The sequence below is a fragment of the Ammodytes marinus genome (genome assembly GCF_949987685.1).
Source record: "Ammodytes marinus genome assembly, chromosome: 6".
NCBI classification, from domain to species: Eukaryota; Metazoa; Chordata; class Actinopteri; order Uranoscopiformes; family Ammodytidae; genus Ammodytes; species Ammodytes marinus.
In genome coordinates this window covers 1,187,088-1,212,087 of record NC_137235.1, presented here as the reverse complement: position 1 = coordinate 1,212,087, position 25,000 = coordinate 1,187,088, and the positions used below count along the sequence as shown (strand labels likewise).

General features: G+C 38.9%; 1 protein-coding gene across 1 annotated transcript in view; it reads left to right on the top strand.

Annotated features, from left to right (window-relative positions):
- Nucleotides 1-14,947: 14,947 nt before the first annotated feature.
- The window catches only part of LOC307252426 (malate dehydrogenase, cytoplasmic-like), a 16,497-nt gene continuing 6,444 nt past the window's right edge, over nucleotides 14,948-25,000 (top strand). Inside the window, exons 1-5 of the mRNA XM_080030091.1 lie at nucleotides 14,948-15,065; nucleotides 17,391-17,489; nucleotides 19,990-20,086; nucleotides 22,293-22,468; nucleotides 24,642-24,764. Coding sequence (XP_079886217.1) covers nucleotides 15,063-15,065; nucleotides 17,391-17,489; nucleotides 19,990-20,086; nucleotides 22,293-22,468; nucleotides 24,642-24,764 — 498 coding nt within the window. The 5' untranslated portion in view covers nucleotides 14,948-15,062. The remainder of the gene's footprint in view (nucleotides 15,066-17,390; nucleotides 17,490-19,989; nucleotides 20,087-22,292; nucleotides 22,469-24,641; nucleotides 24,765-25,000) is intronic.

The following is a 25,000-nucleotide window of genomic DNA, read 5'->3' as shown; positions in this document are numbered from 1 at the left end:
GGCAGGTGACGTGTTTTTTTTCCAACCCTGTCATCATTAATTCAGTGAGAGGCGTGTGTGTGTGTGTGTGTGTGTGTGTGTGTGTGTGTGTGTGTGTGTGTGTGTGTGTGTGTGTGTGTGTGTGTGTGTGTGTGTGTGTGTGTGTGTGTGTGTGTGTGTGTGTGTGTGTGTGTGTGTGTGTGTGTGTGTGTGTGTGTGTGTGTGTGTGTGTGTGTGTGTGTGTGTGAGTCGCGTCCACCTGCCAGCTTTGGCGCATGGTGGACAGTGCGACAGTTGAAGCTTGAAGTTAGAATAAAACAACACGAGATCCGGTCACCGCCTTCAAAATAAAAGACACCTAAAAACATAAATTACACTCAATAGGTCAGATTTTTTTCGGTCAAGATTTAGGACTTTGTACTAGTAGGCTTAAAACCTCTGTAAACCTACCCTGGTGCTACCAGACCATCGTACTTCATTTAGCCTGGTCCTACCAGACCATCGTACTTCATTTAGCCTGGTCCTACCAGACCATCGTACTTCATTTACCCTGGTCCTACCAGACCATCGTACTTCATTTACCCTGGTCCTACCAGACCATCGTACTTCATTTACCCTGGTCCTACCAGACCATCGTACTTCATTTAGCCTGGTGCTACCATACCATCGTACTTCATTTAGCCTGGTCCTACCAGACCATCGTACTTCATTTCATTTGTACAGAAGGTCTGGAATCGCTCAATTGACAAACGTTCAGTCACTTGAAGGCGGGGTGTCTGTTGAAGTTTACAACTATTGGATGTGCTCAGTGCCACTCTGGATCTGCCAACCAATCGCATAACGTTTGGTCGTGACGTGTATGTCATGCGCCGGCTTCTGATCACAACTGAAACTGGCGCACAACCTCAACGTCATTGTTCTCAGCCACTCCCTCTGTTCGCTGATTGGTCATGTAAAAATATATCCTGAGAAAGCCTGCGAATATACCGCGGACCCAGACTGACTACTGAAGGGAAATGAAAATTGAGCTGAAGTAGGCAGGCGGGCGGTACCAGGCTACTAGTAGGCTACATTTCGGGAGTATTGGTTAAAGGTGGAATCAGTGATTCTGGAGAATGCCGTTTTTTATCAAAATTACAAAATCAGTGAATTTCTCCTCATGATCTGCTTACCTGTCCATACTGTGTGTGTGCTGTGGGGAAAATGATTAGTTCATAGCCAGCCAGCTTTGTAAACGGATATGATAAGTTATATCTTTATATGTTATATAAAGATATAACTTATGGGGCGGCTGTGGCTCAGGTGGTAGAGCGGGTCGGCTGATGATCAAAGGGTTGGAGGTTCGATCCCCGCCCTGCCACCTGTGTCATGGTTGTTGTGTCCTTGGGCAAGACACTTCACCCACCTTGCCTCGTGTAAATGTCGATAGTTAGCCTGCTGCTATCGGTGTATGAATGTGTGTGTGAATGGTAACGTGGGAAAGGAAAACAGGTCTCCCTTGTAAAAGAGTCTTCGGTCTCAATGGGATTTACCTGTATAAATAAAGGTTAAAAAAAAAAATTCAAAATAAAGCTGCCACCATTGCTAGCAAAATACCAGTTTACAGAGCCTAGGCTACTAACACTGGATTCCTTCTCAGCGCACACACACACATACACAAAAACACACACACACACACACTGACACACACACACGGTACAGACAGGTCACAGATCATGAGGAGATATTCACTGATTTTGATAACAAGCGTTCTCCAGAGTCACTGACTCCACGATATATGTGTTTTATTTTGAAGACCGTATGACATTACCTCCGGTCCCTGTTTAACGTTTTACCCGCGGGCTTGACGCATCAGATTATCAGCACCGCGGTCAGCTCCTGCTTTAGTTCAGGGCAGATTTACACACACACACACACACACACACACACACACACACACACACACACACACACACACACACACACACACACAGAGACACACACACAGAGAGACAGACACACATACAGAGACTGACACACACACACAACACACACACACACAGAGAGACACACACACAGAGAGACAGACACACATACAGAGACTGACACACACACACACACACACACACACACACACAGAGACTGACACACACACACACACGCACACACAGAGACTGACACACACACACACACACACACACACACAGAGACTGACACACACACACACACACACACACACACACACACACACACACACACACACACACACACACACACAGAGCCAACATGGCGGCCGGTGCCCTTGATAACTAAAACTGAAAGAAGACACCGGCACACACACACACGCAACTCTTTTACTCTGTGTGTGTGTCTGTCTGTCTGTCTGTCTGTCTGTCTGTCTGTCTGTCTGTCTGTCTGTCTGTCTGTCTGTCTGTCTGTCTGTCTGTCTGTCCGATTTCTGAAAGGCCATGTATACTCAGACAAGTGACACGGTCTGTTCGAGTGTCTAGTTCGGTATATGTCTTAATCCAATCTAGTTGTGCCATGGAAACGCACTGAGTGATTCTGGAGAACGGTTGTTGTCAAAATCAGTGAATATCTCCTCATGATCCGCTACCTGTCTGTACTGTGTGTGTGCGTCGACAACAAATTCAGTGTTAATACACAGCCTAGGCTCTGTAAACGGGAATGTTGCTAGCTACGTTGGGCACGACAGTTTACAGAGCCTAGGCTGTGTATGAAAATTTTATTTTTTTGTGTAAATGTAACTGTTGTTATTATGCCCACACTATATCCTACCCTTGACCTCCTTGTGTATTACGTCTGAACTTTCGCTGTAAACCTGGAAAGATCAGACAGCTCAGAGTTACAAATACACACACACACAGACACACAAAGAAGGACACACATACACAGAGAGACACATACAGACTGACTGACACACACACACACACACACACACACACACACACACACACAGAAGGATACATACACACACACTGACACACAGAAGGACACACATACAGACAGACAGACAGACAGACAGACAGACAGACACATAGACAAAGACTAACACACACAGACACACACACACACACTCTCACACACACACACACACACACACACACACACACACACACACACACACACACACACACACACACACTGGGAGGAGACAGATAAGTGGCTCAACAACAACTTATCTCCAAGGCAACTTCCCTAATACGTTAACATCCTGTTGTCCGGACGACTAGACGTGACCTCATTGACCTTTGACCTTTGACACAGAATAATATACATAGATAGTAAATAATATGGATGTAGCATCCGGGCTGACCTCAGTTATTCACACGGCATCCAATAATCCTGGTTTGTGCGCGTCGCCATTTTGTGAGGGGGGAGGGAGATAGCTGACGTATACCTCCGAGACAAAGTGAGGGACATCGGGCGGAGAGCTGTCACTCAAGAGATCGCGCCAATACATTTTAACCTCCGATAAAATAAAAACTAGCGTGGGCCAAAAAAATTCACCCCCCTCAGTGTTGTCATGGAGATATGACCTAAACATACAGACTAGAATGTCTTTTTTAATCCAGGCCTGAAATAGGTTTAATAATGCTGTGAAAACGGCATGTTTAACATTGGAGTCAATGAGAGATGGCTGTCTTCTGCTCCCAGCCCCCAGTGGCACTTCCGGGTTACTACAGGTGAGGTTGAGGCTTGAATAATATACAGAGAGGGAGAAAGAGAGAGGGGAAGAGGGAGAGGGAGAGGGAGAGGGAGAGGGGGAGGGAGGGAGGGAGAGAGAGAGAGCGAAAGAGAGGGAGAGGGAGAGAGAGAGAGGGAGGGAGAGAGAAGAGAGAGGGAGAGGGAGAGAGGGAGAGGGAGAGGGAGAGGGAGAGAGAGAGAGGCGGGGAGGGAGGGAGAGGGAGAGAGAGAGAGAAAGAGAGGGAGAGGGAGAGAGAGAGATGGAGAGGGATAGGGAGAGGGAGAGGGAGAGAGAGAGGGAGAGGGAGAGGGAGAAGGAGAGGGAGAGGGAGAGAGAGAGAGGCGGGGAGGGAGGGAGAGGGAGACGGAGGGGAGGGAGAGAAGAGGGAGAGGGAGAGGGAGAGAGAGAAAGAGAGAGACGGAGAGGGATTTTAAAAAATAAATAAATGGGATCACATTTTCCTGAGGAAAGTTTGTTTATTTAGTTATAAGAATGTATCTTAGAAAATGGTTCACTTCTCTGACACACACAAAGTTACACACTTACCAGAGGAGACAGATCTTTCAAGGCTGTTGCTCCTCGTCTGTGGAATGACCTGCCCCAGTCCCTGCGCATTCTGGACTCTGTGGATATTTTTAAGAGTCAGCTTAAGACGCACTTGTTCAGACAGACCTTCTAGATCCATGTCTATGTACTCTGTATTATATTGTACGTTCTTAGGAAACTCTTCTCTGTAACAGACTCTGCATATGTGTCGTTTTATTGTATTTTATTGTGTTTTTTTAATGTGAAGCGCTTTGTGACCCTGGTCTGCGAGAGGCGCTATATAAATACACTGGTAACACTTTAGTTCGATAGTCCACAGTTGACACTCAACAAGCCATCAGTTGATACGCAGTTGCATGTCAACAGTGAATGAGTTTACATATCTCAACAGATACGCAACATGAATTCAACTAACTGTAAGTTAACCATAAGTTGCACTATTAGTAGATGATTAGTTGACATTCAACAGAGCTTGTTCAACAGATAAAAAACAAGGATTCAACTAACTGTCTGTTAACTATAGGTTGCACTATTAGTAGATGTTTAGTTGATATTCAATAGTGAGTAAGTTGATACATATTTAGAATGCATTCAACTGTCAGTTAACTATAAGTTGCATTTTTAGTAGATGGTTAGTTGATACTCAACAAAGCTTGTCATCAAATATGTAACATGCATTCAACTAAGTGTTAGTTAACTATACGATCATTATATTTTGTTAATTTATTTTTACAAATACAGTCTGCAACAGACATTGTACTTTTTATTACATGTTCTTTACAAATATTCAACTATCAGTTGAGTGTCAACTTCTAGTAAGTTGACTATCAACTGCTGTTATTAACCAATTCTCAACTTACGTTTCATATGGATCAACTTTCCCCCACTCACAAGGAACACATCTAATGAATGAACATTCAACCCTCTGTTGATCATATATGTTCATTGTAAAATAAAGATGAGAATGTTTTATCAATCAATAGGCACCCTGTGTAGGTGACTACCTGTTGATTGTCACATGACTGTCGACAAACTATCAGTCAATATTCAACTTAGCATAAGTAGACAGGTCTTGGGACTGTCAAATTAAAGTGAAAACAGTTTAGTGTCTACACACTATTAACAGAGCAAAACAGAGAAAATAGTTGAGTATCAGTTGATTCTCAACCAACTATCAGTCGATGTTCAACTAAGTATTAGTAGAAAGGTCTTAGGACTGTCAAATTAAAGTGAAAACAGTTTAGTGTCTGCAAACTATCAACAGAGCAAAACAGAGAAAATAGTTGACTATCAGTTGATTCTCAACAAACTATCAGTCGATATTCAACTAAGCATTAGTAGAGAGGTCTTAGGACTGTCAAATTAAAGTGAAAACAGTTTATTGTCTGTAGACACTCTACAAACTAGTAACAGTAGAAAATAGAGACAAGTTTTGCTCAACTGATGAGTAACACTGGATGACCCCAAAGTAAAGTTAAAAAATATATAGGCAGCATATCTGAACAGGAAAGAACATTTATTTGAAGTAAATTTAACTTTTTTCAGAAGTTACACAACATGTAGGTACACAGCAAGTACCATCAATACCTCTAAAAAAGACAATAAAACTAATGCATGACATGTATTTATTTAGGTGTCACTTAGGCAATTGTTTAACAACAGATCGTCCAAAAATTGACATTCAAAAAGCTCAGTAAAATGTACCATAACACCCAGTACCACTAGTTATGATACTGAGCAAACATATGTAATATATAACATCAGTTCTCATGAAACGCTTTGTTATGGTAAGAAAAAGATATATAATTTTGTTATGGACCAGAATATCTGAAGCTCCTAGTAGCTCGGGAGAAAATGGATTATAACAGCAATGGTGAAACAAGACACACTGATTCAGCAGTTAGGTTTGACAAGTAAATGTAAAATACTTATTTTCTACTCTCTCTTCCTTGAAGTGTGTGTCATTGTTGATTGTCAGTGCAACATAAAAAAACAAAAAAACATAACAGTGCCATTTTTTTCATTATGGACTCGAGATAAAACAACTTAATTATCACTCTCCTGTGACCAACCACTAGTTTAACCTGGTCCTGCCACTGTTATTTGAATGAGCACATTTGAATAATTGTTCGCTCTCTTTAGATCCAGTTGTTGGGTTACTAGCCACTCCAGGCCTGCTGTACTCCTCTTCAATTGAAGCAGTCGGGCTGAAGAATCCAGGAATCTTGTCTTATCACCCAGTTGATGAACATAGAAAGAAATGATCTGAGAATTACCACAAAATAGTTCAAATGCATTTTGATTTCCTTTATCTAAATCATTATAGCATTGTGGTTCCACATTAAAACACATAATGCTTTATATTGCTTTAATGAAATATATTTGGTACCCTAATCAAATAAAATTCTCACTGAACCTTGTACAAATTGAAATTATTTTTTAATTAAAGAAACATGTAATCTCTATGACCATTCTACACAACACCACATGCATAGACTCAGTTTTTGCTCACTTTAGCCTGAAATAGCAATGTGCACTTTGAATGTGGAACATGCAAACATTTATTCAAATACAGTTTAGTGTCTATAAACACACTTTATTTAGACAGATACTTGTGAAGCTAAGCAGCGCTAACGTAATGCTAACGTTGATAATATAGCTAGCGCGCTTGGCGCGGCGCTAATGCTAACGTAGCTATGCTAGCGCGAGGCCGCTTCGCGAATATATATCACATTATACATACACAAAATGATATCTCACAAATACCTCAGTTAACTCACCAATTATTCCCTTTGGCTAATGGCAGCATACTTGTGACCACCACGGGTCTTCAGTGTGAGATGGATCGGTTGGTCAAGCGGTCTTTAGCACATAGCTGCTGCTTTTACTGACCAGACACACAACCTTCTCTATAGCTGCCAGTAAAGAACGAGACCTCTCGCTTAAACAGCCCTTACCAACCAAGCTGGGGGAGTTCAAGTGCTTGAAAAAAGTGGGAAATCGTAATGTCGATACAGTTAGAAATGAAATATGTTTCCTAAATAAAGTCTCTCCAAACATATTTTCACCTTCCCAAAGTTTAAAATACACATTAATAGATCAATATATATTTTTTTCATATAATTTCTGCTCACAATATTATCAATAATGTCCTACAGGTTATAGTTGTTATTTATCAGTAACCACTATACGTTCTCATTGTATTGCACACCACTCTATGTAGGCCTATTTAGGTCCTCTAATCTTGAGAGGTTTATACAGCCATTGTTGATATTAACAATTATATCCAAAAACATACATACATCTATAAATATGTATTTTAAACTTTGGGAAGGTGATAATATGTTTGGAGTCTTTATTTTAAAAAAAAAGTATTTTCGAATCTTATCGACATTACGATTACCCACTTTTTTCAAGCACTTGAACTGCCGCCCCAGCGTGGTTAGGGCTTTTTCGAGAGAGAGGGCTCGTTTTTTACTGACCTGGGAAGCTAAAAAGATGGATGTGTGCCTGGACAGTAAAAGCAGCAGCTATGTGCTAAAAGCCTGCTTGACCAACCCATCCATTTCACACTAAAGACCCGTGGTGGTCACAAGTATGCTGCCATTAGCCAAAGGGAATAATTGGTGAGTTAACTGAGGTATTTGTGAGATATCGTTTTGTGTATGTAAGAATAATGTGATATATATTAGCGACGCGGCCTCACGCTAGCATAGCCACGTTAGCATTAGCGCCGCGCCTAGCGCGCTAGCTATATTAGCAACGTTAGCATGAGCCTAGCGCTGCCTAGCTTCACAAGTATCTGTCTAAATAAAGTGTGTTTATAGACACTAAACTGTGTTTGAATAAATGTTTGCATGTTCCACATTCAAAGTGCACATTGCTATTTCAGGCTGAAGTGAGCAAAAGCTGAGTCTATGCATGTAGTGTTGTGAAGAATGGTCATACCTAGGGGACAAACTGATATTTTAGACATGGGCTGTTGTAAAAGGTTGTTCACCAGAAATTATATCTAGGACCTTCAAGGATCACAACCTGGGTGGACAACCTGGTCAACTACCTGCTGGAAAAGTACAGGGGGCCGAAATAGAAAATCAGAACCATGGTTTAATGCGAGGGTAAAATGGATTTTTTTTAACTTATAGATATCATGAAACTTTGCCAGTTGATTACTGGCATTAAAACAATGATTTTTTGTATTGCAGTTTTTCTCAAGAATGTTTGAATATATATGCAAATTTAGCATATCTCACAAATGTGCACATCTTTAAAAAACAAAAATCTAGATATTGGTTAAAGCAAGAGTTGAAATCTTTATTGCATTTTGACTTTATATAAGTGTGTTAAGTTTCTACATAACAAACTTCCTCTGTGAGAAATGGTGTGACAATTCTGGTCTGATAAATAACGTGATTTGATAGTTTTTTTCATTACTCTGACCCAGAAATCTCAACTTCTGAATCACTTACATCAACTCAACATTCCATAATCATTCTTAGCACTATTCTGTAGGTTATTGAAGATGGATTTTTTTCATATGTTGTTCATAGTCTGATTTATGAGACATTTTCTTCTTCAAAACCTGCCGTAATGCATTTTTAAGACCTGTACATAGTATTTTTTGATTTATAAAATTTAAAAAGGCTGCGTAAAAAATCCTTCTTTAATAACATTCAGAATAGTGCTAAGAATGATTATGGAAAGTTTAGTTGATTTGAGTGATTTACAAGTTGAGATTTTTGGGTCACAGTAATGAAAAAAACTATCAAATCATGTCAATCTAACCACTATCAAACCAGAATTATCACACCATTTCTCACAGAGGAAGTTTGTTATGTAGAAACTTAACACACTTATAAAATGTCAAAATGCAATAAAGATTTTAACTCTGGCTTTATCCAATATCAAGATTTTTGGTTTTAAAGATGTGAAAATGTGTGCATGATTTGTGAAATATGCTAAATTTGCATATATATATTCAAAAGAAATTGAAAAAAAACTTCAATAAAAAAAATCATTGTTTTAATGCCAGTAATCAACTGGCAAAGTTTCATGATGATATCTACAAGTTAAAAAAAAATGTTTTACCCTCGCATTAAACCATGGTTCCGATTTTCTATTGCGGCCCCCTGTAGCTTTCCAGCAGGTAATTGACCAGGTTGTCCACCCAGGTTGTGATCCTTGAAGGTCTTGGATATCATTTCTGGTGAACAACCTTTTACAACAGCCCATCTCTGTTTTCCAAAAAAAGAGGGTTTTGCCCCCTGGGTATCATAGAGATTACATGTTTCTTTAATTAAAAAATAATTTCAATTTGTACAAGGTTCAGTGAGAATTTTATTTGATTAGGGTACCAAATATATTTCATTAAAGCAATATAAAGCATTATGTGTTTTAATGTGGAACCACAATGCTATAATGATTTAGATAAAGGAAATCAAAATGCATTTGAACTATTTTGTGGTAATTCTCAGATCATTTCTTTCTATGTTCATCAACTGGGTGATAAGACAAGATTCCTGGATTCTTCAGCCCGACTGCTTCAATTGAAGAGGAGTACAGCAGGCCTGGAGTGGCTAGTAACCCAACAACTGAATCTAAAGAGAGCGAAAAATTATTCAAATGTGCTCATTCAAATAACAGTGGCAGGACCAGGTTAAACTAGTGGTTGGTCACAGGAGAGTGATAATTAAGTTGTTTTATCTTGAGTCCATAATGAAAAAAATGGCACTGTTGTGTTTTTTTGTTTTTTTATGTTGCACTGACAATCAACAATGACACACACTTCAAGGAAGAGAGAGTAGAAAATAAGTATTTTACATTTACTTGTCAAACCTAACTGCTGAATCAGTGTGTCTTGTTTCACCATTGCTGTTATAATCCATTTTCTCCCGAGCTACTAGGAGCTTCAGATATTCTGGTCCATAACAAAATTATATATCTTTTTCTTACCATAACAAAGCGTTTCATGAGAACTGATGTTATATATTACATATGTTTGCTCAGTATCATAACTAGTGGTACTGGGTGTTATGGTACATTTTACTGAGCTTTTTGAATGTCAATTTTTGGACGATCTGTCGTTAAACAATTGCCTAAGTGACACCTAAATAAATACATGTCATGCATTAGTTTTATTGTCTTTTTTAGAGGTATTGATGGTACTTGCTGTGTACCTACATGTTGTGTAACTTCTGAAAAAAGTTAAATTTACTTCAAATAAATGTTCTTTCCTGTTCAGATATGCTGCCTATATATTTTTTAACTTTACTTTGGGGTCATCCAGTGTTACTCATCAGTTGAGCAAAACTTGTCTCTATTTTCTACTGTTACTAGTTTGTAGAGTGTCTACAGACAATAAACTGTTTTCACTTTAATTTGACAGTCCTAAGACCTCTCTACTAATGCTTAGTTGAATATCGACTGATAGTTTGTTGAGAATCAACTGATAGTCAACTATTTTCTCTGTTTTGCTCTGTTGATAGTTTGCAGACACTAAACTGTTTTCACTTTAATTTGACAGTCCTAAGACCTTTCTACTAATGCTTAGTTGAACATCGACTGATAGTTGGTTGAGAATCAACTGATAGTCAACTATTTTCTCTGTTTTGCTCTGTTAATAGTGTGTAGACACTAAACTGTTTTCACTTTAATTTGACAGTCCCAAGACCTGTCTACTTATGCTAAGTTGAATATTGACTGATAGTTTGTCGACAGTCATGTGACAATCAACAGGTAGTCACCTACACAGGGTGCCTATTGATTGATAAAACATTCTCATCTTTATTTTACAATGAACATATATGATCAACAGAGGGTTGAATGTTCATTCATTAGATGTGTTCCTTGTGAGTGGGGGAAAGTTGATCCATATGAAACGTAAGTTGAGAATTGGTTAATAACAGCAGTTGATAGTCAACTTACTAGAAGTTGACACTCAACTGATAGTTGAATATTTGTAAAGAACATGTAATAAAAAGTACAATGTCTGTTGCAGACTGTATTTGTAAAAATAAATTAACAAAATATAATGATCGTATAGTTAACTAACTTAGTTGAATGCATGTTACATATTTGATGACAAGCTTTGTTGAGCATCAACTAACCATCTACTAAAAATGCAACTTATAGTTAACTGACAGTTGAATGCATTCTAAATATGTATCAACTTACTCACTATTGAATATCAACTAAACATCTACTAATAGTGCAACCTATAGTTAACAGACAGTTAGTTGAATCCTTGTTTTTTATCTGTTGAACAAGCTCTGTTGAATGTCAACTAATCATCTACTAATAGTGCAACTTATGGTTAACTTACAGTTAGTTGAATTCATGTTGCGTATCTGTTGAGATATGTAAACTCATTCACTGTTGACATGCAACTGCGTATCAACTGATGGCTTGTTGAGTGTCAACTGTGGACTATCGAACTAAAGTGTTACCAATACACTTTACTTACTTACTTACTTACTTAAGCAAAACATACCTATACCAAAGTAAGTAGTCCTATTATGAAAGGATTTGACATTCCTCTAGTGGGATTAATACATTCCTGGCAGTGAATTTAAGACAACGTGTGTGTACTTATTTCTGAGGTACTTACACCAAGCTAAACATTTACCAATTTATTTTTAAATGCTTTATTCTTAATTTTTCACAAACACACAACTGGAAAAGTGAACACACAAACAAAAGACAAAATAAAATGAACAACTAACATGGCGTACTCTACGTAAAACATTGTTTAAACTAAAGGCAAATGTTAAAGACCGACTTCACCTGTTGGAATATGAAGGTGTATTGAAATCGGAGATCCTATTTAGTATACATGTGCAAAAAAAAAAAAATCGGATCATCCTAGCCTGAGTGTTTTATGGTCTCACTGTCTAACTCTACAGTGTCCTTCTTGTGACATCACAGTAAGGGTTAGGATTAATAGGACAGCTGGGCCAAGGGAAGACTGAGGGAAGAAAAACCTCATTCATTATATTATAATAGTGATTTTATAATGATAGAACGCCGGTTCCGTATGGGTGAAGTATTCCTTTAAGCAGAAAATAAAAAGTCAACGAGGTGTCATGTACTGTAGGTCCCTTCAGTACTGTTATATAGTCCAGGAAAGGCTGACATATCTGTTTAAACTTCTCTGCTTTCCCTGAAATACAGTGTGTAATAATGTAAACATGTACCTCTTTTTTTAAGTTGTTACTAGATTTTTATCAGATTTTGAAAACAGTTGCAGTATATTTTCTTGGTCCTTTAAGCCCCTATCTCACTGGGCTGCGACAGTGTGCGACAAGTTGGAGACACAAAATTGCGACAAAATATGCAAATTAGCGACAAATTTCACTTGCAGTCTCACTGAGTTGGTTCCTCACGACACGTTTGCGAATGTCCTGGCCAACACTTGCCAGGAGGTCGCATTTATGTCTCGCGAACGTCTCACGACCGTCTCATTTTTGTCTCAAATCAGTCGCAATTTAGTTTCATATGTCGCCAACCCCTCGCAAAGTTGTCTCACATTGCTCGCACTTTCTGACTCGCGGAAACTAAATTGAGAAGGGTTTGCGACGCGTGCGACACACCCGCGACCACTCTGAGACTATTTTGAGACAGATTTGTCCCACACTTTTTTTGAACATGTTCAAAATTCATGCGACAGGACTGCGCGGCTCTGCGACTCATGCGAGGAAATTGAGACCTCCGCGAACGTTTGGAGACAGTTTAGAGACTCGTTTGCGAATGAAGTCTCCAACTTGTCGCAAACAGTCGCAGCCCAGTGAGATAGGGGCTTTACTCAGAAAGCCGGCATTGGTAGTTAGTTGATGGAAGAAGATGAGGAGGTCTTCAGGAACAATTCTTTTTTATTCAGACAACAAAACTCATCCTGCCGTCAAAACGAAGCCGATAAGAATTTAAAGTGTTTGTAGCCTAATAAACTAATAGAGGTACCTACACAAAACCAACAGCTATGAAGAGTTTTTTTTTTTTTTTTTTTTTTAAGTCTTTATTGAACATGATTAAAAAAATAAAATAATAATACAAACATAAATGAAACAATTGAGCAATAGAAAAGGAAATAAATAAATTAAAAAAAACAAACAAATGGGATCCTAAACAACAAATACATAACTCAAATAATATAGTTCATGTTCCTTAGTTTGAGACCCGACTTTTTCCAGAATTGTGGCTGCTTTTAACCCTAACCAGCTCCACCCTAATGGTCCGAGGGCATCCTGAGTTTTTGTTTTTTTTACACTTAGGTCTTTATTGACTTTTTTCACAGTGACATGCCAGTTATAACAGCATTATATCGACATCTGCAATTAGGTGATGGCAAGAAAAATAAAATAAAAACAAAAAAGGAAAAAAAAAAACAAGGAAAAAGAACAAACTGCCTGGGAAGTACACCTTCTTATATCCTGAGGTTGTAGTTAGTTATAAGTTACTGTTCCAGTCCAATGTCTTCATTTTGAGTCCTGTAAAGTTTCTCATTTCTCCCATTTACAGTCGAATTGTGCTTCTTGAAGTCTCAGTTTGTGAGTCAGTTTCTCCATTAAAGCTATCTCTTCAACAATAGCAAGCCACTGATTTTTTGTTGGTGGTGTTTCTTTCAGCCAATGTCTGGTGATAGCTTTCTTGCTCGCTACTAGCAGTATTTTGATCAAATATAAGGACATCCTGAGTTTAGTCATCACCTAGAGTCGATATGTCACGTTGGCCAAGAAGTCTGATTCAGCAACTTTGAAGACAATGCTGATGATGATGATGATGATGATGATGATGATGATGATGATGATGATGATGATGATGATGATGATGATGGCCAGGGTCAATAAACTACTGTTAACTCTTAGCCAGACTGTCTTTGATTAACTCACAAGACAGTCACCTTTGTGTGACATTTGAATGATCTACAGGTCAGCCTTGAGGGTTTCCTCACTCAGGCAGCTGACATCCCTGACTTTGCCCCCTGCCAGATGAGGCTAACTGTCTTTGTCTCCTCTGTAGCAGTAGACCTTAATATTTTTCATTTCATTTTCATTTAACTTTTATTTATCCTCGAGAGACCAATTGAGGGGTGACCCTCGTTTACAATGATGTCGAGATCAAAGCAAATTCAAAGGAAAAACAACAATACATAAACAATATTCAATGCAAAAACATCAAATACACAACAACAGGTGAAGAGAAAAAAACAAACAATTGAAACATTTACACAGTGTTGAAGAGTGGCAGCAATTAAAATTAAATGGGTGAAAGTACAATATAGCCTAATTAAAACAGTTACAGGTAGAGTTTGGCAGATTTAAGATAGTTTGTTTAAATTGGTTAAAAGATATGAAGGTATTATAATATAAAATGTATAGTAACATAATACACTACAGTAATCTTAGAATGTGTCATAACAAAATACACTACACAGTAAAAAAAAAATAATAAAAATAATAATCAAAAAAAGTCCTGTGTCATTCTACAGTACCAGTGGCGCAGTACCTCTAACTGACCACACGGTGTCGCCAAACTGCGTCTCCCTGACTCAGCTAAAAAAAAAATATATTTTTTCAGAAAAACCCCCCCGCCGTATATGGCGTGAGTGGGCGCGGTGTGATGCGGTCGCGGTGCATCATGGGACAATGAGTTCTTTGTGACACTTATACCCATTAGAAAAGCTCACATTGGACTCATTTAAAAGACTACAACTCCCATGTAAAGCGTGAGATGAGACGTTGCACCTCCTGACTTTACAATGCACGGATAGAGGTGACCCTTCCGCCTAGTCTATTCTGAGCACAGGCAGACAGACACAGTACACAGCGAGCATCCATCCAATCTCTATCTAACCATGGTAAGCGCTGCGTTACTGCATGTACTATTTACTATATCTTCATAAAAACAGCATGTTTTAATTGTCATTGACGCTAAAAATGGAGTTTCTAGCTTTTTAAAAAAATGAATGGACTGAATGCATCTTGAAAAGGCACAAGGGCAGAGGTGCGCGATGCATTTAGCGCACTTTGCAATTCAATTCTCTTTTTCTAATGTCTATTCTGTACTTGATTGTGTTTTAATCTTGATGTATTACTATTGCATGCCCCCTGTAAAGCACGTCTTTGAATGGCCTTGTGTCTGAATTGTGCTATAGAAATAAACTCGCCTTTCCTTGCAACACTTTGTAGATGTTTTAAAAGTACGATTGCGTCAAAACAGCGCACAATTGCAACTGTTTCGTTCGAACATTGTGTATCCTTATTCTATTGCAAACCCATTCAAACACATCTGCCTCCATTTTAAAATAGACCGTGACGTGACATCAAAGTTACATCATCGTCATCATCATCATCAAAGGCCTTTTTATTTGATTCAGTTTGGATTAACCAATCAGGAGACAGGGTTTGAATCTCGCTGCTTAAACCCGGAAATTAAAAGATTATTTTGCATGTTATTTTGTTACTAACTTGTTGTCAAACCAGTTGCAACCAGTGTAAAATGCAGTGCAGTGCGGGCTCTCAAAGTACTGACGTAGGCTACCATCCTGCATTATTGATTTGTGCTTAAATTTTAAATGAATATATTTATTTGCCACTTGTTCATGGCTTGCAAATGTTGTGCTCAAAACTTATTCTTACAATATTTTTTTTTAATTTTTCTATTTTTATCCACATTTTATAAAGACCTGCTGATAACATGTCCTATATAGTCTTGTGTTTTAAACAAATTCCGTATGATTTTTGTTGATACCCTTGCGTTGTTATGTAAAACCAATCAGACTCCGTGGAAAATGTAAATGTTTATTTTTTATTTTATTTATTGTTTTGTTAATTTATCTATTGTTATCTTTGCACGTTTTGCTATGTAAAGCACTATGGAACTGTTATGAAAAGTACTCATTATTTTTTTTCATACCCTGCTACTTTTAATTTACACACACACTAGGGAGTTTTGTGAAATCATACAAAACCGTAAGAAAGTGACATTTAAAGTTACAATGCGTAACTTTTCTTGTCATTTACCCTGTCCTTGCGGGTATGAAAGGTCATTTCACATTGCAGGATTTTCGAGATAAGGAGCCATTGATCAAGGGCCCTTTGTGATCTTATCTCTTCACTGTATTGAATCGAATTAAATTAAATTAAATTAAAAAATGTTTTATTTAAAACAAGTAAAATTAAATTAAAAAATCTAAATTATTAAAAAAAAATATATATATATTATTAAACATGTGGACAGACATTATACAGTAATATTTACAAACAAAGGAAAATAAACTGTTAACACTTATCTTATCTCACTCCTTTTCTCCCCTAGTCACTCAACCATAATGAATAATCAGCAATCCTCTTCATAGCCGTTATCAGAGAGACAATGCTCGTTACTGCCTCTCTGTTGTGTATGTAGGTCAATCAAAACATGACACATTGTGAACAGACTGCACTGATTGTGACAACATCTGATGTGGTTAAAGGGACACTGTGTAACATTTTTAGTAATTTATTAGCTAAAATCAATATCCTCATTCATAAATATGTCCTCATTGGTGTAAAATCACTTCTGCCAATAATCTGAATTATCCTCCTGAGCGGAGAATTACAAATATTAATATTACATTTTGTACATTGAGCAGGTAGGTCTTATGGAGGCGTCCATGTTTTTGGAATGTCATCAGGTGCATTGTTTATAATTTATAGTTGTTCTTGTCCTTGAAGGCCACTGTAGCTTCTGTTATTATTCAAATGGGTTGGGGTTACCCAGGGGGCGTTGCATTCTAGAACTCTGTAGAACTTTCTTGATGATGTCATATTACACAGTGCCCCTTTAACACTTAATCTTATCTCACTCATTCTTCCATATTGAATAATCAGCAATCCTCTTTAGAGCCGTTATCAGAGACACAATGCTCCTTTCTGCCTCTGTGTTATGTATGTAGGTCAGTCTAAACATTTTACATTGAGAACAGACTGCACTGATTGTGTGGCGATTTGATCAAATAAAAATGTGATGTGGTTAAGTCATAGATAGTATATAATAGGGTTAAGTGCACATTTAAAAACAGGATAAACTCATGAGTGACAGGTGAATCGGGTAGTTTGACTTTGAGACACACACACACACACACACACACACACACACACACACATATTTCATTCACTAACAGCCTTTCCCATTCTTTCAGACTGAGGCAATCCGTGTGGTGGTGACCGGCGCCGCGGGTCAGATCGCCTACTCTCTGCTCTACAGCATCGCCAAGGGAGATGTGTTCGGAAAGGACCAGGTGAGAGAGTCTGTCTGTCTGTGTGTCTGTCTGTCTGTCTGTGTGTCTGTCTGTCTGTCTGTCCGTCTGTCTGTCTGTCCGTCCGTGCATATGGGTTATAGACACAAGCAAGTCACCGGACATAGCGATAGAACGCTCGTTTGGTTCACCTTGTAAAGTTGCACAGAAAAGCTAGAAGAGAAAAAATTATTCAAATATTCTCTGTGTCTGGAATAAAATTAAATCAATCAATCAATCATACAAATTCTTCGGTTTTTAAGATGAAATCGGAAAGATTTTACTAGAGTAACAATAAATATAAAATGTGTTTTATTGTATTGAATATTTTCGATCTTAATAAAGTTTAGATAATCACCAAAGGCCTTACTTTCTATTCTAGTTCATACATACTGTTTTATATTGTACTAAAAAATTCCTTTGCACTACTTTGTATTAAGTTAAGTTATCTTTATTTGTCAGTTGTACACAAGGCACATTGAAATTTGTCTTTTCGCATCTCCCCTCTCAAGTTACCACACTTCGGAGGGGGTCAGAGCGCAGGGTCAGCCATAGTACAGCACCCCTGGAGCAGTTTTGGGGTTAAGTGTCTTGCTCAAGGACACAATGGTAGAGATGGTGGGCACCGTAGACACAATACCAGTTTTACAACTAACACCCTCCTGTCCGGTGCCGGGGATCGAACCAGCGACCTCATGGTTACTGGTCGGCCACCTTACCTCTAGGCCATCCTACCACCCCCTACCACTACCAGATAGAAGTTATCTAATGCAAATATTGTTTATGTTTATCTTATTCTACTCTATATTTTTTTATCGTTCCTGTTGCACCGTGGGTCAGAGATAAACGCGATTTCAATTCTGATGTATGTCTGGCATATATCAGAACTGGCAATAAAAAAAACTCAGACTTCGACTTTGTCTGGGGCCTAAAAAGCATTCTCACTTTCTAGCCCTCATGGTTGGCCCTGGGTAAGACTGATACTCTGGTTTACATAACCTTCAGTGAAACCCCATTCTCCCTGATCAGCTGACATATTTATGACGTCATATGTGTTGTTACTAGGGTTACCAACGCCCTGAAATGCAAAATAAGGGACACGGCATGAGGGCCTTTAACCTGTTTTACACCTGCATGATTATGTGCTGAACAAGATTTTTTTTGTTTTTCATTAACACACAGAAATTAAAAGACAAAAATTATAATTCAGGAGGTATATTTATTGATATTATTGTAAATATATGTAAAGGTGCTCCAAGGAACTTTTCATTTTGTGTTCATACTTGTGCCCCCTTTGGACAAAAGTGGAAGTGTTTTTACCACGCCAGCTGTTGTTCCTGGGTGAGCGTATACCCATGACAAAGGCATTACATGTAATTGATGATCATCAGAGGAAAAAATTAGACCGTTTCAGAAATATTTAAAAGTTCCTTGTAGCACCTTTTTAACTAACACGAAAACATTAAAAGACAAACAAACTTAAAACAAAAATAATTCAGGAGGTATGTATATTTATTTATTTTTTTTTTCCATGTGGGACGACGTACACATTATTATTTTGACACATTTTCAACATGTTGGAATGTCATTTGAAACAAGTGGAAAACTAAATAATTGACAGTCAGACGTCCCGATTTAATATTTAAAACGGTTTGCTGCAGTGTAGACTGTTAGGTAACACACTCATGAGTAATACATGTTTTAAAACGTCCATACGGAAAAATAACAAAATGTCTTCAGCAATTTAAAGACCTACTTCAGCGGTGGAAATATGAAGGTGTATTGAACTCTGAGATCCTATGTAGTATAAATGTGCAAACATTATAGAAATCGGTTCATCCTAGCCTGAGAAAAGGCAGAAAGAGTGTTTTATGGTCTCACTGTCTAACCCCACATTTTCCCATTTGTAACGTCACACATGGGAAAATGTAGGGTTAGGATTAACAGGACAGCTGGGCCAAGGGAAGACTGAGGGAAGACTGAGGGAAGAAAAACCTCATTCATTATATTATAATAGTGATTTTATAATGATAGAACGCCGGTTCTGTATGGGTGAAGTATTCCTTTAAGGTCATCAAGGCTTTATGATGTCATTCTGAAACCTGTTGAGTATTTTGTTTAGCCTCTAGCAGCTTTGCATTATGAAATTCATAGTATTTTGATCTTAGTTTGGGTGCTTTTTGCCTGTAAATTAGAATAGGTTTATTCTCAGGGGGCGCCCTTAGCTCAGCTGGTAGGGCGTCCCCCCCCCCCCATGGGCCTCGGCCAGCAGCGGACCCGGGTTCGATTCCAGCCCGCGGTCGTTCTCTGCATGTCACTCCCCTCTCTGCCCCATTTCAACTCTGTCTCTACACTATCAATAAAGCATAAAAATGCCAAAAAAAAATCTTAAAAAAAAAAAAAAAAAAGGTTTATTCTTTTTATTTTTATTTTTTTTTATGTATTTTTCAGTTATTTTTTTAAAATTAATTAAATGTATTGTATTTTATTTTCTTTCTTCCAGCCCATCGTGTTGATCCTCCTGGACATTCCTCCCATGCTGCCAGTGCTGGATGGAGTCGTGATGGAGCTGCAGGACTGTGCCCTCCCTCTGCTGAGAGGTCTGTCTGTCTGTCTGTCTGTCTATCTGTCTGTCTGTCTGTCTGTCTGTCTGTCTGTCTGTCTGTGATAAGAACAAAATGTACAACTAACATCTGTCAGGTCAAACTTCTGCTAAACATTATTACCTGAACTGCTGTTGTTCCATCTGGAGCACATGTGTGAGATTGTGTGGTTTTGTGTGAGTGTCTGTGTTTTTTTTGTTGTGTGTGTGTGTGATGTGCATTTAGTTCTGGTGATGTGTGTGTGTTTTTGTGAGGTATTGTTTTTTTTTCTGAGTTACAGTGTTTGCTTGGGAGGTGTGTGTGTAGTTTTGTATGTGTGGATGTGAGAATGTGTGGTTCTGGATGTGTCTGTGTGTGTTGTGCTTTTGTGAGGTGTGCGTGCGGCTGTGTAAGGTATTTTGGGTGTGTGTGTGTGTGTGTGTCTGTGGATGTCCTTTCGTGAGCTTGTGTGTGTGTGTTGTCCTTCATAAATCCTGCCTCTCTCTCTCTGTCTGGAGGAGGAAGGAGTGTCTGAAACGAAGCCTCCTCATTGGCTGTTTCAAACCCCTTCAGTAGCCAATCAGATCATAGGAGGGACTACAATACACCCCTGTAGAGATAGACAGACAGACAGATAGACAGACAGACAGATAGACAGTGAACCCAGCCTCAAGTCCACACAGATATCAGATAGATAGATACTGTCTAGTAACCACACACTAATAAAAACATCATATACTCCTGGCACTCTACGGATATCTAACTAAATATACAAGAGTTTGATCTTAAAGTGTATCAATAAGATTATTTATTTTTAAATCAGAAAAAATAAATATATTTGAGGGCTCTCGTGGTGTAGTGGTTAACCCTCCTCCCCTCCCCCCTCCATAGAGTCTCAGTCCTCTTCACAGCAGACCCGGGTTAGAATCCAGCCCGGGTCGTTCTCTGCATGTCATTCCCCTCTCTGACACATTTCATCTGTCTCTACAAAACTGTCAATAAAGGCATGGAAAATGAAAAAAATATATATTTTTAGAGAAAGGAAGGCTTTTACCTTTTTTTATTTTTCGGTTAATATGTTTTGTAGTTTTAAAGGTGCAGGGCTTCCATTGCCCACAGTTTTTAAGACTCCACATACAAACACAAATGCGACACCAACATCAATATAACAGTTAAAATGCTCCACTGCTAATTAAGTACACATACTCTTTCTTTTTACTACACTACATACTAAAGTACAGAAGAGTTTTAGTCTTTTTACTACACATACTACATACTAAAGTACAGAAGAGTTTTAGGGCCACAGACAGGAGAGAAAAAAATAATCAGATAAGGAAGATTTTTTTTTTCATTATGTCGAGAAATGTCAAGAATAAAGACGAATACTCCAAAATGCTATTGGAGTTAGTGGGGGCATTTATGTATTTTCAGCATACTACAATTGACGTGCATGTATTGGAACATCCTAAATCTTTTTCTGGCATACTAAATAGTAGGGAAGTATGGGGATTGGAACGCAGGGTATGTGTGTATATTCACTGTGTGCATGTGTGTAGAGAAGGCCCTTGTTGTTGTTCCATCTTATCAGTGTATCACAGTGAACCTCGGCCTGTGGTATCTACACAGCTGATTAGATAAACTCACCTCAAAGGCTCCGGGATATGTCCGTTAATAAGTCTCTGGCTCTGAGAAATAGAAAAAACATTAAGGAACACAGTTAGAATATTATTAACAATACATTTTATTTGTTTAGCACCTTTTTTAATAGAAAAAATGCAACTTATGCCGGGCTTACACTACACAATTTAACACGCGATTTGACAGTCGCAGATGAATTTCCAATGTCGGACTGAAATCACGGGAGTTGGAGTTGTTGCATCATCTGTCCAGTCCTCTCCCCGTCTTGATTAACAGACTGGTTTTGATTTCATCGTTAGTCTTGATGAAATGATTAGATTAAATAACTAAGACTGCCTTTCCCTCTCTCCCTTACAGAGGTGATACAATTGACTAATTTAACTCCTGTGTGTGTGTGCGAGAGTGTGTGTGTCACAGACAGTGCAGCTGCGAAAAGTCTAATTTCAATGTGCCTTGTGTAAATTACCCCAATTGACTAACTTATCTCCCTCTTGTGTCTGTCTGTCTGTCTGTCTGTCTGTCTGTCTCTCTCTCTCTGCCTGTCTGTCTGCCTGTCTGTCTGCCTGTCTGTCTGGTCCTTCTACAGAGGTGATCCCCACTGATAAGGTGGAGGTGGGCTTTAAGGACATCGATGCGGCCATCTTGGTGGGGTCGATGCCCCGTAAGGAGGGAATGGAGAGGAAGGACCTGCTCAAGGCTAACGTCGCCATCTTTAAAACTCAGGGAGCCGCGCTGGACAAGTTCGCCAAGAAGACCGTCAAGGTGGGGACTAGCTGGAGATTTTAATAAAAATAATTTTATTTATTTATTATATGATTTTTATTATGATTTTCAAGATATTTAATTTTTTATTTTAGTTTATTTTTCTATTCTCTTTTTTAGAATGATTTTCTATTTTTTATTTTTTACGTTTTTTTTTTTACGTTTTTTTATCACATAGTAGTAAAGGACTTTCTATCTATCTATCTATCTATCTATCTATCTATCTGTCTATCTGTCTATCTGTCTATCTGTCTATCTGTCTATCTGTCTATCTGTCTATCTGTCTATCTATCTATCTATCTATCTATCTATCTATCTATCTATCTATCTATCTATCTATCTATCTATCTATCTATCTATCTATCTATCTGTCTATCTGTCTATCTGTCTATCTGTCTATCTGTCTATCTGTCTATCTGTCTATCTGTCTATCTGTCTATCTATCTATCTATCCTAATTTCAGCTGTAGTAACCCTAACCCCCAACACATAGACTTTAAAAGAATCCAGTTCAGTGCAGCCGATACATTCAAGGAACTGAAAGTGCTCATCAAGCGTCTCAGAGTTGTATTTCAACAAAGATAAAATCAAAGTTCCTCCTTGTGTTTCCACTCGATCGTGGTGTGACTATAGTGTGTAGAAAGTCCACAGAGCACACACACACACGCACGCAGAGACAGACGTGCGCTTGCACACACACACAACCACGCTCACACATGCGCACACACTCACTCACTCACTCATACTCACTCACTCACTCACTCACTCACCCACTCACTCGCTCACTCACACACACACTCACTCACACACACACACACGCTCACACACACACACAAACGCTCGCTCACACACACACACACACACACACACACACACACACACACACACACACTCCTAATCAGCTAAAGTCCTGTGAAGCCCTGCGTCAGTGTGACGAAAGAGTTGGAGTCAAAAGTCACATTTCAACATGTGTAGCAAAGATAAGGTCTAATGTTGACCCCTGTCAGGACTTTAACTCCTGTTGCACCACTAGCTATGATCGCACGTTCAGAAATACACATCTAGGCTGGAAAATATAAGGATAATTGTCAAGGTTTAGGGATAAAAATGTTTGGATTTGCATGCAAACTGTGATTAAGGGTGTATTCACTCTGGGAAAGTCCGCTAGTTCACTTGCTTTGGTCAAATAGAATTTAGATTTTTTTTGTTTGTTGCGGTCCACTTTCATATTGCCCCTTTTGTGTGTGAACCAGTATTACAAAGCAAAACCACACGTGATCTGAGGTCATTCATTCATTCATTGGACAGACAGTTTTTACGCGTCCTCTCTCTCTCAAATGTAATATATTCGCTCGGGGCTCCCGGTCAAACCACAACTAATCTTCCTAACAATGGCGACAACAACACTTTCCCATAATGTGAAGCTGACGGCAATTTATTTGAAAATAAAATAAGGAAAATGCACAGTGCTTCCTGCAATTCGGTCGGATCGAGTCCGGCCAAATTCACACCACAAACGAACTGCAGCAGAGTGTGCGTTTGGAAGCGCACAGAGACCACCTCTTCAGCTGGGTCTCGGAGCGCTTGTTTGGTCCGCCCCCGAGTGCGATTGCTGTATTCACACCTGCCTGAAAGATGGTGTCAATACGCCCTTATATTAAAAATAGTGCCGCACAATTAGGTGAAATTGTCCGATTGCAATTATAGTGGACTATATTGCGATTTGCGATATAATAAATAAAAGGTATTATGAGTCTTGGGTTTCAAGTAAAATGCTGAGATCATTTGATAGTTTGGAAATATGTATTTTCTCAACTTAAAGACCAAATTCACTCTTGGAAATATGAAGGCGTATTGAACTCCGAGATCCTATGTAGTATAAATGTGCAAAAAAAATTGAAATCGGTTCATCCTAGTCTGAGAAAAGGCAGAAAGAGTGTTTTATGGTCTCACTGTCTAACCCTACATTTTCCCATGTGTGACATCACACTAGTAAAATGTAGGGTTATGATTAACAAGGCAGCTGGGCCAAGGGAAGACTGAGGGAAGAAAAACCTCATTCATTATATTATAATAGTGATTTTATCATGATAGAACGCCGGTTCCTTATGGGTGAAGTATTCCTTTTAAAAGATGAAAATATTAGAAGTAAAGTGTTTTTTGTTGTCTTCCAGGTCCTTGTTGTTGGAAACCCTGCGAACACCAACTGTCTGATCGCCTCTAAGTCTGCTCCCTCCATCCCCAAAGAGAACTTCTCCTGTCTCACCCGCCTCGACCACAACAGAGCCAGCTCCCAGGTAAGACAGACAGACAGGGAGACAGGCAGGGAGAGAGAGAGACAGACAGGGAGAGAGAGACAGACACACACACACAGCCAGCTCCCAGCAGACAGACAGACAGACAGACAGACAGACAGACAGACAGAGACAGCACAGAGACAGACAGACACTGAGACGGACCTACGGACGGACAGACAGACGGACACATATACACACTGAGACAGCACATACAGAGCCAGCTCCCAGGTACAGAC